This window comes from Colletotrichum jinshuiense, chromosome 3, assembly GCF_051148585.1.
Source record: "Colletotrichum jinshuiense chromosome 3, complete sequence".
In the NCBI taxonomy this organism is placed as follows: Eukaryota; Fungi; Ascomycota; class Sordariomycetes; order Glomerellales; family Glomerellaceae; genus Colletotrichum; species Colletotrichum jinshuiense.
This window is the reverse complement of record NC_139310.1, coordinates 2,376,846-2,389,371: the sequence shown is the minus strand read 5'-3', so window position 1 is coordinate 2,389,371 and position 12,526 is coordinate 2,376,846. Positions and strand designations below refer to the sequence as shown.

At 54.2% G+C, this 12,526-nt stretch overlaps 5 protein-coding genes across 5 annotated transcripts; 3 read left to right on the top strand and 2 right to left on the bottom strand.

The window, feature by feature from the left end:
* Positions 1-55: 55 nt before the first annotated feature.
* Positions 56-1,276, top strand: EsH8_III_000671 (NAD(P)/FAD-dependent oxidoreductase; the record flags this gene model as incomplete). The annotated part of the gene is made up of 2 exons (XM_083262396.1): positions 56-180; positions 235-1,276. 2 exons carry the CDS (start codon positions 56-58, stop codon positions 1,274-1,276), a joined length of 1,167 nt encoding a protein of 388 aa, XP_083122883.1.
* A 2,294-nt stretch (positions 1,277-3,570) lies between these two features.
* EsH8_III_000670 (uncharacterized protein) lies at positions 3,571-4,043 on the bottom strand (the record flags this gene model as incomplete). Its single annotated transcript, XM_083262395.1, has 2 exons — positions 3,571-3,749; positions 3,893-4,043. 2 exons carry the CDS (start codon positions 4,041-4,043, stop codon positions 3,571-3,573), a joined length of 330 nt encoding a protein of 109 aa, XP_083122882.1.
* Positions 4,044-4,854: 811 nt separating this feature from the next.
* On the top strand, positions 4,855-5,946 carry EsH8_III_000669 (CobW/HypB/UreG, nucleotide-binding domain-containing protein; the record flags this gene model as incomplete). The annotated part of the gene is made up of 1 exon (XM_083262394.1): positions 4,855-5,946. The coding sequence occupies one exon, from the start codon at positions 4,855-4,857 to the stop codon at positions 5,944-5,946; it is 1,092 nt and encodes a 363-aa protein (XP_083122881.1).
* Positions 5,947-6,415: 469 nt separating this feature from the next.
* Positions 6,416-9,356, bottom strand: EsH8_III_000668 (leucine--tRNA ligase NAM2; the record flags this gene model as incomplete). The annotated part of the gene is made up of 2 exons (XM_083262393.1): positions 6,416-8,773; positions 8,829-9,356. The coding sequence occupies 2 exons, from the start codon at positions 9,354-9,356 to the stop codon at positions 6,416-6,418; spliced, it is 2,886 nt and encodes a 961-aa protein (XP_083122880.1).
* A 1,040-nt stretch (positions 9,357-10,396) lies between these two features.
* On the top strand, positions 10,397-12,412 carry EsH8_III_000667 (methylenetetrahydrofolate reductase (NAD(P)H) MET12; the record flags this gene model as incomplete). Its single annotated transcript, XM_083262392.1, has 1 exon — positions 10,397-12,412. The coding sequence occupies one exon, from the start codon at positions 10,397-10,399 to the stop codon at positions 12,410-12,412; it is 2,016 nt and encodes a 671-aa protein (XP_083122879.1).
* Positions 12,413-12,526: the final 114 nt, after the last annotated feature.

Genomic DNA, 12,526 nt, shown 5'->3' with positions numbered 1-12,526 from the left:
CCGAGCTTTTTGGACTTCTTTTTACAAAGTCGATTTCATCAACACCAAAGCAACCATGCCCACTCTCGTTGTTCTCGGCGCCGGCCTGGCTGGACTGCCTATCGCGCACCACGCACTGAAGCACACCGTCCCTCTGGTCAAAGACCTCAAGGTCATCCTGGTGACGCCCAATTCTGAGCAGTGAGCACTCTCGGCCTAAAATGCAAGACTTCGTTCACTCACACGCTCTCACAGCTACTGGAATCTCGCATCTGTCCGCGGTGTTGTACCCGGCCAGTTCGGCGATGACAAGCTTTTCCAGCCCATCGAGCCAGAGTTCGCCCAGTATCCCAAGCAAAACTATGAACTGGTCTTTGGCAAGGCGGAGACACTCAGCGACGACAAGAACACCGTCGTCGTAGCGGTCAACGACGGCAGCAGCAGAACCATTACCTACGATGCCGTTGTCATCGCAACCGGCACCCGCGCCAGGGAGAATATGCCTTGGAAGGAGGTCGGTACTACGGAGGAGACGAAAAAGGCCCTGCATGACATCCGCCAGCAGCTCACCAACGCCAAGAGCATTGTCGTCGCCGGTGGCGGCATCACGGGATCCGAGACTGTAGGCGAGATCGGCTTCGAGTACTCGCAAAAGGGTCAAAAGGATGTCTACTTCATCTACGCCGAGAGCCTCCCACTCGCGGCTCCCTTCACCGACACCGTCCGCAATGCGGCGCTGAACGAGCTGCGCAAGCTGAATGTCAAGGTTATCCCCAACACCAAGGTCACTGAGGTTAAGACAGAGGCCAACGGGCAGAAGACGCTCGAACTCACGGACAAGGACGGCAAGAAGACGACTATGCAGACGGACGCCTACGTACCTACCGTCGGTGCCATCCCCAACACGTCGTTCCTGCCGGCGAGCATGTTGGATGCGCAGGGCTACGTGAACCAGGACACGACGCTGCGGTCGCCGGGCCGCAGCAACGTCTTCGTGGTGGGCGACGTCGGCAACCTCGAGGGCGGGTATGGACGAATTGCCGACCTGCAGGTGCAACACGTGGTAAAGAGCATCCAGGCGCACTTCACGGGCGGGCAGAAGCCGGCGGAATACGTCGTCGACCCCAAGATGGTGGCCGGCATCACACTCGGGCGGAGCAGGGCGACTGGCCAGATGGGCACATGGAAGCTGCCGAGTATCGCGATCTGGATGTTCAAGGGGCGGTATATCGGCACTGATTATTCCAAGGAATTTGTAGCTGGCAAGAGGACAATGTTGGTATCGAAGAATTGGTAAGGGCGTGTTCTGCTTATGGCAGATGCATGGCAGATGCATGGTTGGTGTTTCGGCGTTCGGGTGCCCTGGAATACATATTTGACTCGTTACATTCTTTATTTTTGGGGGGGATCCGGACTACTTCCGCAAGAGTCCATAGGCACGTGCCTATGACAGGGAAATAATCTGCAGATGGTTAGACTAGACAGAGCAGAATGATCATCTTATTCTTGAACAAGTTGATTTAACGTGTTGATATGCAATGAAGAAGGATGGAGTGGGCACTGTGGATTGGGCGGGAACACACTGCCAAAGATCCATATTTCCCACAGTGCAAAAAGGCGAATGGGTCCCTCCTAGGGACACAGTACTGCTGACCGCCCGCCCAAACGCAGACTAGCGCAGAATTCCAACGCCTTCAAAAAGGCGGCGCGCAACGCAAATTCTTTACTCTTTCTTCTTCTTTTTCTTCCTTAGATCAAAAAGTAACCCAGAGCTGCCACGACCTACACCCAATATTTCCACGGTGTCGAGTTGCCTTTTTCCCTCTCCGGAGGGAATCGCTCTGCAGATAAAAACCCTTGATTATAGGAAGTCTACTCCCAGGCCCTTTCGGGCGGTGGGTGAGAGATGCTGTTGATTGGGGACATGCCTTCGTGCGCAAGACGAAGCTGTTGAAATTATTGAGACCTCGAAAATCCTAGTGTTGAATGAACGCCACCTGGGCTTTTGGCGGCGCCTTTTGCCTTGCAAGCCATGGGAAATGATGCAATGGAGGCGCATTCCTCGCCCTTGAAGCATCGTTTCTCGCGCCTTTTGCCTGGGGTGCCGCTCCTGGAGCGAAGCGAATGTATTGAGCCCGCCCTGACTCATCCATGCGGCCATCACCCAGTTGTGTTAGGTTAAGGCCTGAGTGACCAATCTCAACGTCGAGGCTTGTTTAAGCTGGGAAACGTGGTTCGGGAACATGCCCATGGTATTTCTCGTCCTTGCGGGTCATCGTCCTGGTGAGCACAGTAAAAACCAGGACGATGGTCCAAGAGACTGAAGACAAGAAAAAATCAACCTCGGGAAATGTGGGGCCTCGTTCTCCGGCTCCGCCCATGAACCTGCCGCATTGCCGTGAAGGTCGGGCCGGTATTAATTTCAATCAGAGATAGAGAACTCGTTGGGCTCTACGCTGTTAGCCACGGATTTGCACGTGTCTCGGTTTCCCTCTCGAGAAGCGCGTTATCCAGTCCCTCTCGTTGAGCTGTAAATATGCCACATGTCTTGGTCCCTGGCCCCGTTCTTGGCCATGGTCTACGCTGTCAGGCGCGGCGCCGGCACCCGGCACCTGCGCTTCCTCTGTTGTTGTTGGAGCTGTCGTTGCCAAGTTAGCGATGCTATCCCCCGCCTTCGCTAACGGGTACTGGCGATGCTGGGAGATAGCTCTTCGAGCCCCGAGTTCTGGGACCAACCGCCCTCCCTCTAGCACTTCCTCCAGTATTGGTTCGGCTCAAGAGCATTGCAGGCGGCATGCTTCTCGACGGAGAAACCGCCCCGTGTCAACGGCACCTCAGGGGACCATGGTTACCCAGCCCAAATTGAAGACTGCACTGCAACGTCCCTTCATTATTGCCCCGTACTTGTTTGTTTGAGGCGACAACAGCTTGCTCGAGAGCAAATGCCGTGTATCCAGCCAAGCCTCACCAACCCAACTGTCCTGTTTCTTTATAAGACGAACGACCGCGGGAACTGAGTGGCACCTCGGAATAGCCCTTGCCTTTCCGGTTCTCTCTCCAACCCGTCTTCTGGCCTCAACGTATTTGCTTAAATAATTATTCTTCATGCAGCACAAAACCAGAAGAGGTCGGGAATATGGCTGGACCGCCTTCCTCTTCATCGGCATTTCGATTTAAAATTGCTCATGCTAGGTACTAATTGGCGGCATTTGTGGGCACTATTACACCCCGCGGGGTTGACATATATGGACAAAGGGCTGCTCTCGGATGTTGCGAGTTCAAAGCCGTTTTAGTATATGAGGTACGAATACAGGTTTCCCAGGGTGTTTTTTTATCCCTCGTTCATCCCTCGCCTTTTGTATGTAGTTGGCGAGGGGTCCCATTCTGTTCGGTGCTCGTGATGTGTGTGGCCCTTGTTGAATTGCTCATCACGACGTCATGACGTCGTGATGAGCAAACCTGGCTAATTACGACGTCGCGGCTCGGAATCGTGTTAATAACAAACAAACAAAAACGCCAATCCATTGGTACCTATCCATGATTGGTATTCCTGGAGAGTAGGTTCCAGGTGGTTCCCGGTCGCGTTTCCCATCATTCCAGTACACCATCCTCACCCTTGCTGCGGTGCTGTTGTCGTATAAATTCCTCAACCTGGACATCGTTGTATGGCCGTTCCGGCGGGCCAGGTATACCTGGGCGTGAAATCCTTTCCTCCTTATCCTCCTGTGGTTCGCCGAAGATCTTCGCAGCGGCTGGGATGTACTGTGTCACTTTTCAGAGTGTCTCGATGAGCTACACATACCCATACAACTTGGGAAATTGGTGTGTGAAGTGATGGTTTTGGATAGGATATGAGAGATACACAGTGTTGCGGGCGGGTGGATAAGAGGGCTGGCTGTGATGGTTCACCCACCTTTCTGAACAATCGGGTTCTGCTTGGGCTCATCGTCGGGTTTTCGGGCGTCGTGGGCCGCCTGGTCCAGCTGCTGCTTGAAGCTCATCTCGCGGCCATGAGTCTGGCTCTTGGGCTCAGGTGCGAACTTTGAATTGGGATCTGCGGACATTATGAATGGAGGCGTAGGGACTAGTGGTGTGCTAGAGACGGATGAGAATGCGGAGGTGCTCGCGTGTCGTTCAAGGTCGTAGGGCTGAGATGGAGGCTCTGTGCTATGAGACGCCCCGTGGAAACGGACGGTAGTGACAGTAGGGCGAGCTCGATTTCAGGATCAATTAGGCTTGAATTGAGTTTCTCAATCGTGGCGGAGCAATACGTAGTGGGAGACTAGGTGGATGAGAAAAGGGAAAATAGGCCGGTAGGTGACAGGGCTGGTCTGGGGAAGGGGGTTACTTCTACTAATAGGTCAAGTTCAACTGGGGGGTGGAAAGGGGCAACGGGCCTGGGTGCGGGAGGGACCGCGCGTCCAACTACAAGCTATGATCGCATAGGTCTGGGCGGGCTGTCTCCGGCTGGGTGAGGTGCTCTGGGTCTGATCTGGACCTGTTGCTTGGTTCTGCGTGATGCAGGAAAATGATGTGAGGCACCTGGAAACTGGGGCTAATGACGTCAAACCGCCTAGCTCGGCATTGCAATCCCCTTGGCTGTCCGCTAAGATAACCTTAAACATATCTCCCACTGAAGACTGCCTTATCAGACCTTATCGGGTTCTTATCGGCCTCGAAGCACTCCCTAACCCCTCCATCCCGCCGCCCAGAAGCGGGCTTTTGCATTGGCGGCATTTTCCTCAACCAAAAAAAAAAAACTGGTGATTCTGATGTGATCTCAAGAACAAAACCATCCAAGCTTCAAAGCTTCTTTCACCTTATTTATTGCTTACGCATAGAGTTTCGACCGTAAATTTCAATTTTACCTTCAAAATGGCGCCGATTCCCATCACCATCATCACCGGCTTCCTCGGCTCCGGTAAGACAACGCTGATCCTCAACCTCCTCCCCCAGCTCAAGGCTGCGAACCCGTCGTACAAGCTCGCCCTCTTGAAAAACGAGTTCGGCGACCTGGCCGTCGACTCTCAGCTGGCGTCCTCCAATGCAATCTCGGGCGTGCAGGAGCTCCTCAACGGTTGCATCTGCTGCAACCTCGTCGGCCAGCTAAGCGAGGCACTCGCCGAGCTGCACTCGACCGTCCGACCCGACCGCATCGTTATCGAGACGAGCGGCTCCGCGTTCCCAGCTACCCTGGCCCTCGAGGTCAACCGCCTCGCGCGCGAGACGGGCAACTACACACTTGACGGCGTCGTTAGCGTCATCGACGCGGAGAACTGGAAGGGATACGAGGACACTAGCTACACGGCGCGGATCCAGGCGAAGTACACCGACTTGATCGTCTTCAACAAGTGGGAGTCATGCTCTGAGGACCGCTTCGATGAGGTTCTCGACCGTTTGGGCGACCTTGAGGTCGAGATCCCCTGGGTTAAGAGCCGAAAGGGCTGGGTTGGTGCCGACCTTGTCTTCGGCGTGGATGGTGGCCTGGCGCAGGGCCTGACCGAGGAACAAACCCACGACCACGACCACAAGGGAGAGAACCACTCGCATGACCATCAGACCGAGGTCGAGGTTCTGTCGGTCGAACTCAAGGGCTCAAAGGGCGCCGCCGTCAACGCGGAGAAGCTGCAGAGCCTCCTCCGCGCGGCGCCCAAGGAGGAAGTGTACCGCATCAAGGCTGTGCTGACCGCGTCGTCGACGGTAAGAGACTCGGATGAGGACGCTGCGGCTCCCACGCCGCCCCACCCGCAGGCACGGTACATCCTCAACTGGGCCTTTGGTCGGTGGACATTCACGCCCATTGCGGAGGGCGGAGCCGAGCATGCTTCGAGCGAAGGTGCTCTGCTGCGGATGACGATTATTTTGGGAAGATATGAAAGTGGCAAGTGGAAAAAGAGGCTTGAAACTGGCTCGTTCTTGGAGGTTGAGGGCGGCGAGGGGGATTTGGTTGTTACGAGGATACTATGAGACACGCATATACGGAAGAAGATTGATTGATAGAGATAGACACGAGATGCAAGGCGCATAGAAGGAGCGTTAAGATTTATAACTTGGGGCAGAGCATGATTACACGATAGGGGACACATGGTGGATGGGGTAGACATCTATAAAACTACTACCACGGTAGAGGGGCAAAAGGGTAATTGGGGTTCTCAACATGCTTATAAAGTAAAACTGCATGAAATTTCCACGTCTCCTAGCCAAGCAGCCAGTTGGCCCTGATCTGCTTGAAGGCCTCTGTCGTGGAAACACAGCAATGTGAAGAATAATACTTCGCAGAATCGGTGAGCGGCTGGTTAGTACAACCAATTGTAAAGTTTAACCGTCCTTACTGATGACTCTTCCCTCAAGAAAATGATAAATGTAGCGAGTGATGTTGTTTCCTCTAAATTCTATGTTGTACATTGCCGGGTATCTTACATGCTTTTTTACACCTTTATATTACAAAGTTGATCGTCTTACCGCCACGAGCGAGGATGACTCTCTTCGGCGACGTGACGTCGAACTGACCACCTGTGAATTTTGCCTTGCCCTCCTCCGACTTCAATACTTCAGCCACCATCCAGTTCCGCAATGCCTCGCCTTCGAGACCGGATGGAGGGTTGGGAACCTCGACGACGCCGCGCAGCTTGCCATTGATCTGAATAGCCACAGGGTGCTTTCGGGGCTTCAGCAGCGCCGTAGTACCGTCTTTCGCAGGAAAGGTTGTGCATTCGAAGATAGAACCCGAGCTAGGATGAATGATGCTCCAGCACTCCTCGGCAAATGCTGGTGTAACAGGGGCCAACATCCGGAGGAGTACGGACGTTGCCTCCTTCTGGATAAGGGTGCTTGCGCCTGTGTTGTCCAGGATGGTATTTGTCAGACTCATTAGGTCTGAAATGATGGTGTTCATGGGATACACCGTCTCGTAAGACTGAGTGATTGAGTCAATGGCCCCTTGCACGGTTCGCCAGATGGCAGCGTCAGCATCCCAAGTCGCTAATTCGCCGTCACTCAGCGACGACAAGTTCTTTGCGCGCTCCTCGAGGTAAGCTGTGACAGAAGTCTCGTTGCTGGTTGACTTCTGGAGTTTGATGACATGATCATGCAGTCTGTGGAGCCACCGCGTGACACCAGCGATCTTGTCCTCACTCCAGTTGAGGATATCGCCTACAGGCGCCTGGAAGAGTACGTGTGCTCTTGTTGCGTCAGCGCCGTACTTGGAGATGAACTCTGTCGGGTCAACTCCGTTATACTTGGACTTGGACATTTTTTCGAATGAGACATTGGCCGTAGCTCCTGTAGCTGTGACTTTGGGACTTGACGGATCTGTTAAGTCGACCTCATCTGGCTTCAGGAACTTCCCTGATTCAGGGTCGGTGAAGGTCTTGCCGTGCACCATACCCTGTGTGATCAGCCTCTTGAAAGGCTCCTGGAGCGCCTCTGCTTCGCTTGAACTGGGGAATAGTGGTGTCGTCGACAGAAACTTGTACATGAATCTGGCGTAGAGCAAGTGTAGGATGGCATGCTCGATGCCACCAATGTACAAATCCACGGGCAAAGCCTTCGCAGCTTCAGGGGAGAAGGGTTGTGTTGCGTTGTTCGGGTCCACAAAGCGCGCATAGTACCAGCTCGAGTCCACAAAAGTGTCCATGGTATCGGTATCGCGCTTGGCATGGCCACCGCACTTGGGACAACTGGTGTTTACCCATTCTTCAACCCTTTCCAATGGGTTGCCAGCTTTGCCGTTCGTCCAGTGGTCTCCAACATCGGGCAATTTGACTGGCAACTGGTCATCTGGAACAGATACGGGGCCGCAAGAGCCGCAGTGGATGATGGGAATAGGTGTTCCCCAGTATCGCTGGCGGCTGATAAGCCAGTCCCTCAACCTCCATTTCTCGACTGGTTTAGCCAAGTCTGCAGCCTCAAGCATGGAGATGAGTATCCGGCCTGCCTCTGCAGATGACTTGCCCTTGAAAGGTCCGCTGTTTTCCGTCATGACTCCGTGCTCGATAAAGGGTTCATTCACTATCGCAGATGTCGATTCGTCCTCCGAGGCCGCAAGCACGAAGCGCACAGGCTCATCGTAGTGGTGTTCCTTCCAGAAGGCGTTGTCCCGCAAATCATGACCGGGAACGCCCATGACAGCGCCTTCGCCATAATCTCCAAGGACATACGGCGCAACATAAACGGGAATGGATTTTTTGGCATCGTCAGGGGTTTCCTCGTGGTATGCCAGAGGGTTGATAGCCCTCACGTGTGGTAGCATGTAGCCAACCTTGGAGTCGCGAGGCAGTCCTGGAAGAGTATCCAAGAAAGCCTGCAGCTCAGGGTCGCTCTTCGCCAATGAAGCAACAATTGGATGCGTGGATGCAAGTGCAACATATTGGACACCGAAGAGGGTATCCGGCCGCGTTGTGAAAACTTCGATGCCTGCGTGAATGTCATGGCCCATGGCCATGACAGGGAACTTGATAATGGCGCCAGTCGATTTGCCAAGCCAATTTTTCTGCATGGCTAGAACTCTCTCCGGCCAGGCCCCATCCTTTGCAAGCGTTTCCAGATCTTTCAGCAATGCTTCTCTGAACTCAGAGATGCGGAAGAACCATTGCTTGAGCTGACGCTTCTCGACTTTGGCACCAGATCTCCACGAGCATCCATTGGCATCGACCTGCTCATTCGCCAGAACAGTCATATCGACAGGATCATAGTTTACCTCGGCTTCAGCCTGGTAAGCGAGACCACGTTCGAGCATCATCAAGAACAACTTCTGGGTGTGTTTGTAGAAATCGGGATCGCAGGTGGTAAGCTCCTGAGAGACAAAGTGTCAGCCAGACAGAATATAAATATTGGATTTCAGAACAAACCCTTTCCCAGTTCCAGTTGCCGTTCATGACCCCCAGCTGCTCCTTCATCTTGGCAATATTATCCTTCGTCCAAGTTGCTGGCGCGATTCCACGGTCGATGGCGGCATTCTCAGCCGGAAGACCAAATGCATCCCATCCCATTGGCAGCGTTACACGAGACCCTTGTAGCGTATGGTATCGGGCGAGAACGTCGGCAATTGTATATACTCGGAGATGGCCCAGGTGCAATGTGCCTGACGGGTAGGGGAACATTGGAAGCACATATTTGCTTGGCTTGCTGGAGTCGTCTTCGGCAACAGAAGCCTTGGAAGCCTCCCATTTCTGGCGCCACTTGCTGTCGAGAGCGAGAAGGTCGAGCTTGAGGTCTGCATAACTTCGTCGTTGCGTTGCCTGGGCTAGACAAGGGCTCGCGAAAGATTGAGCTGGTTGGGTGGCTCGTATCGGGGAAGCTCGTGCATTCTTCGCAAAGGTCGCAACGGCCCGAGTGGGCCACAGGCGGCCAATGTGTTTTGTGTGAATCAGTTGCATTGGGACGGTGTTTTCATGATCGGACAGAGAGCGTGGGTAGAGGAAGCAATGGGCGAAGACAAAAAGTCCTTCGCCGTTGTCACGCTATGGCTGTGTGGACTGAAGTGGTGATCGCGTTTGCAGCTGCAGCTCCATCAAAAACGGAGAGCTCTCCAAATGGCGGCCAGGACCCTTGCAGCTCTGCCCTACCCAGCGGAATTTTTAGTGGCAGACGGCCCTGCAGGGGAACGTCATTTGTTCCGCGCACCCCTGGGACATGTCCTCTTGGGAATAGGTGTGGCAGTATTGGGCCAACCCCATGGCAAACACGGGACCCTGCTGTACTTTTGATTTCTTAATGTACTTTGTTCGCTCCTTCGCATGCCTTCTTTCGAGTGTATAGGCCCCCGAACAACTTCAACGCAGAGACCAGAATTATCAATGGTCGATATTGCATTTTTATTTAATTTGTAAACGGAGTTTCCTTCTCCAAGGGCAACCTGACCTGCCTGTGTGGAGGGGCAGCGGATTAACTAATAACCGTCACAGGGGGCACTAAACACTGTGTGTACCGCTCTAAGCTTGCGCCAAGATGTGTCATCCGAAGTCGCTGGCACAGTACGCGCTGCTATCTCCAAAAGGAGATTGCCCCGCCAAAATCATTTCAATGTCTTTCAATATCTTCGTGGGTACACATTTGTCCTAAGGAATGACGACAGCGCAAACAGGCCAATCACGCAAGATTTTAGATACTGATACCAGGCACTTTCGACAATTGGGCCTGCTATAACCCCCTGTCCCAATCTGTCTTGTCTTGTCTCTCGTTCCTTTTCTCCAAGCTACTTGCGTCACTTGCCTGCCGTTCGGTCTCAAATTCTCGGATTCTTCCCCCGCCTTACCCCTCCGTCGCAGTCTGATATCGACTACAAAGGAGCTCGATCGTCTCCAACGAAGGGCTTCTCCCCGATTCTGCTGTCGAGGAGGACAAAGAGTCAACAAACTAACACATCTTGTTGGAAACGGGCTGTTGTGTCTCCGAGCATCGACCGCTCACTTTCAAGATGGAAAAGATTACGGATAAGATCGCCGCCCTGCCGGCAGATGCCAACTACTTCTCCCTGGAGTTCTTCCCGCCCAAGACGGCAATGGGTCTTTCCAACCTTCGCGACCGTTTGGACAGGATGGAAAGAGCGCTCCGGCCCCTCTTTGTGAATGTCACCTGGGGAGCCGGCGGATCTACCTCAACCAAGTCTTTGGAACTGGCTGAAATCTGCCAAAGAGGGTTGGGCCTTACGACCTGTCTCCACTTGACATGCACAAACATGAGCCGTAAGCTCATCGACAAGGCCCTGGAAGACGCAAAGGCGCTGGGGATTCGCAACATTTTGGCCCTGAGAGGAGATCCGCCTCGGAAGGATGAGTATCGTGACACGGAGGATTCCGACGTCGATGATGCCGAAGACTTTGTCTGGGCCGTTGACCTGGTCAAGTACATCCGGAAGACCTATGGCGACTACTTCTGCATAGGAGTTGCTGCTTACCCAGAGGGACACGCGGATGAGAGCCACCCCCAAGGGCAGAGCTTCGAGCACGACCTGCCGTATCTGGTCCAGAAGGTTCAGGCCGGCGCGGACTTCATCATGACTCAGCTCTTCTTCGACATCAAGGCCTACGAAAACTTCGAAAAGGTCTTGAAGGAACATCCCAGTGGCGCATTTAAGAAAACAGTGCTCATCCCTGGCCTTATGCCCATTCAGAGCTACCAGATGATCAAGCGTACGACCAAGCTCAGCCACGCCAAGATACCTGATAGTCTCATGGCCAGGCTGGATGCTGCCAAGGGTGACGACGAGAAGGTTAAGCAGGTCGGTGTTGACATCGTTAGCGAACTCGTCGAGCAAGTCAAGGAGGTTAAGAGCAGGACGCCCGGTCCGAAGGGCTTCCACTTTTACACTCTCAACCTCGAAAAGGCCGTTTCATTTATCCTGGAAAGAACTGGGTTGATTCCCGACCCGCAAACTGAGTACGAAGAAGCCGTCATCGACGACGGACCCGGCGTCCCCGCAGTCCAGGTTAACGGCCTGTCCCCGTTCCCCGCGGGTGTGCGCGGTCTCTCGGAACGGCGGCCATCGTCCATGGGATCGGACCCCCACAACCGTGTCATCGTCTCCTCGGCTTCAAATCCCGCCTACGAGACGACGGCCGCAGGATTGATTGTTACAGAGCCCATCAACACCCGCGCCAACACCCTAGCAATCTCCGAAGGTGTCGGCGCGGTAGGCCGCGAGGCGACGTGGGACGACTTCCCCAACGGTCGATGGGGTGATGCCAGATCCCCTGCCTACGGCGAAATCGATGGCTACGGCGTCAGCTTGCACATGTCTATCACGCAAGCCATCAGACTCTGGGGCACCCCCAAGTCAGTCCAGGACATCAACAACATCTTCATTCGTCATATCAAGGGCCAGCTCAGCGCCATTCCCTGGAGCGAGGAAGAGCTCCTCCCGGAATCCAACATCATTCAACAAGAGCTCCTCGAGCTCAACACCCGTGGGTGGTGGACCGTCGCCTCCCAGCCCGCTGTCAACGGAATCCCCTCCCGCGATCCGACCTTCGGCTGGGGCCCTCAGCACGGCTTCGTCTTCCAAAAGGCGTTCGTCGAGCTCTTCATCCCCTCAAACGATTGGACTGGCCTCGTAGCACGCCTCAACGAGGTGAAGGACAATACCATTTGCTTCTACGCTGCCAATGCCGCCGGCGACTTTGTGTCTTCGGACGCAAGCGGAGGGCTGGTCCTCGAGGGCACCGAGGCGAGCACCAACGCCGTCACGTGGGGCGTTTTCCCCGGCAAGGAGATTATCACGCCTACCATCATTGAGGAGGTCAGTTTCCGCGCGTGGGCCGAGGAGGCGTTCAAGATCTGGGCCGAGTGGTCCAAGGTCTATGGGAAAGGCAGTGAGAGCGAGACATTGCTGGAGCGGGTACGGTCCGAGTACTGGCTCGTCAACATCATCCACCACGACTTTGTCGAGAGGGATGCGCTGTGGAAGTTGTTGAGCGGTGAGAAAGAACACTAAGGCCCGCAACATGGGAGGAAGGAATAAAAAGGTGGACAGAAAAGTAATTGGATAATCAGACGGGAATAGTTTTTCTGTAGATGTAGCGATCACCCCAAACAGAAGTATAAAAAA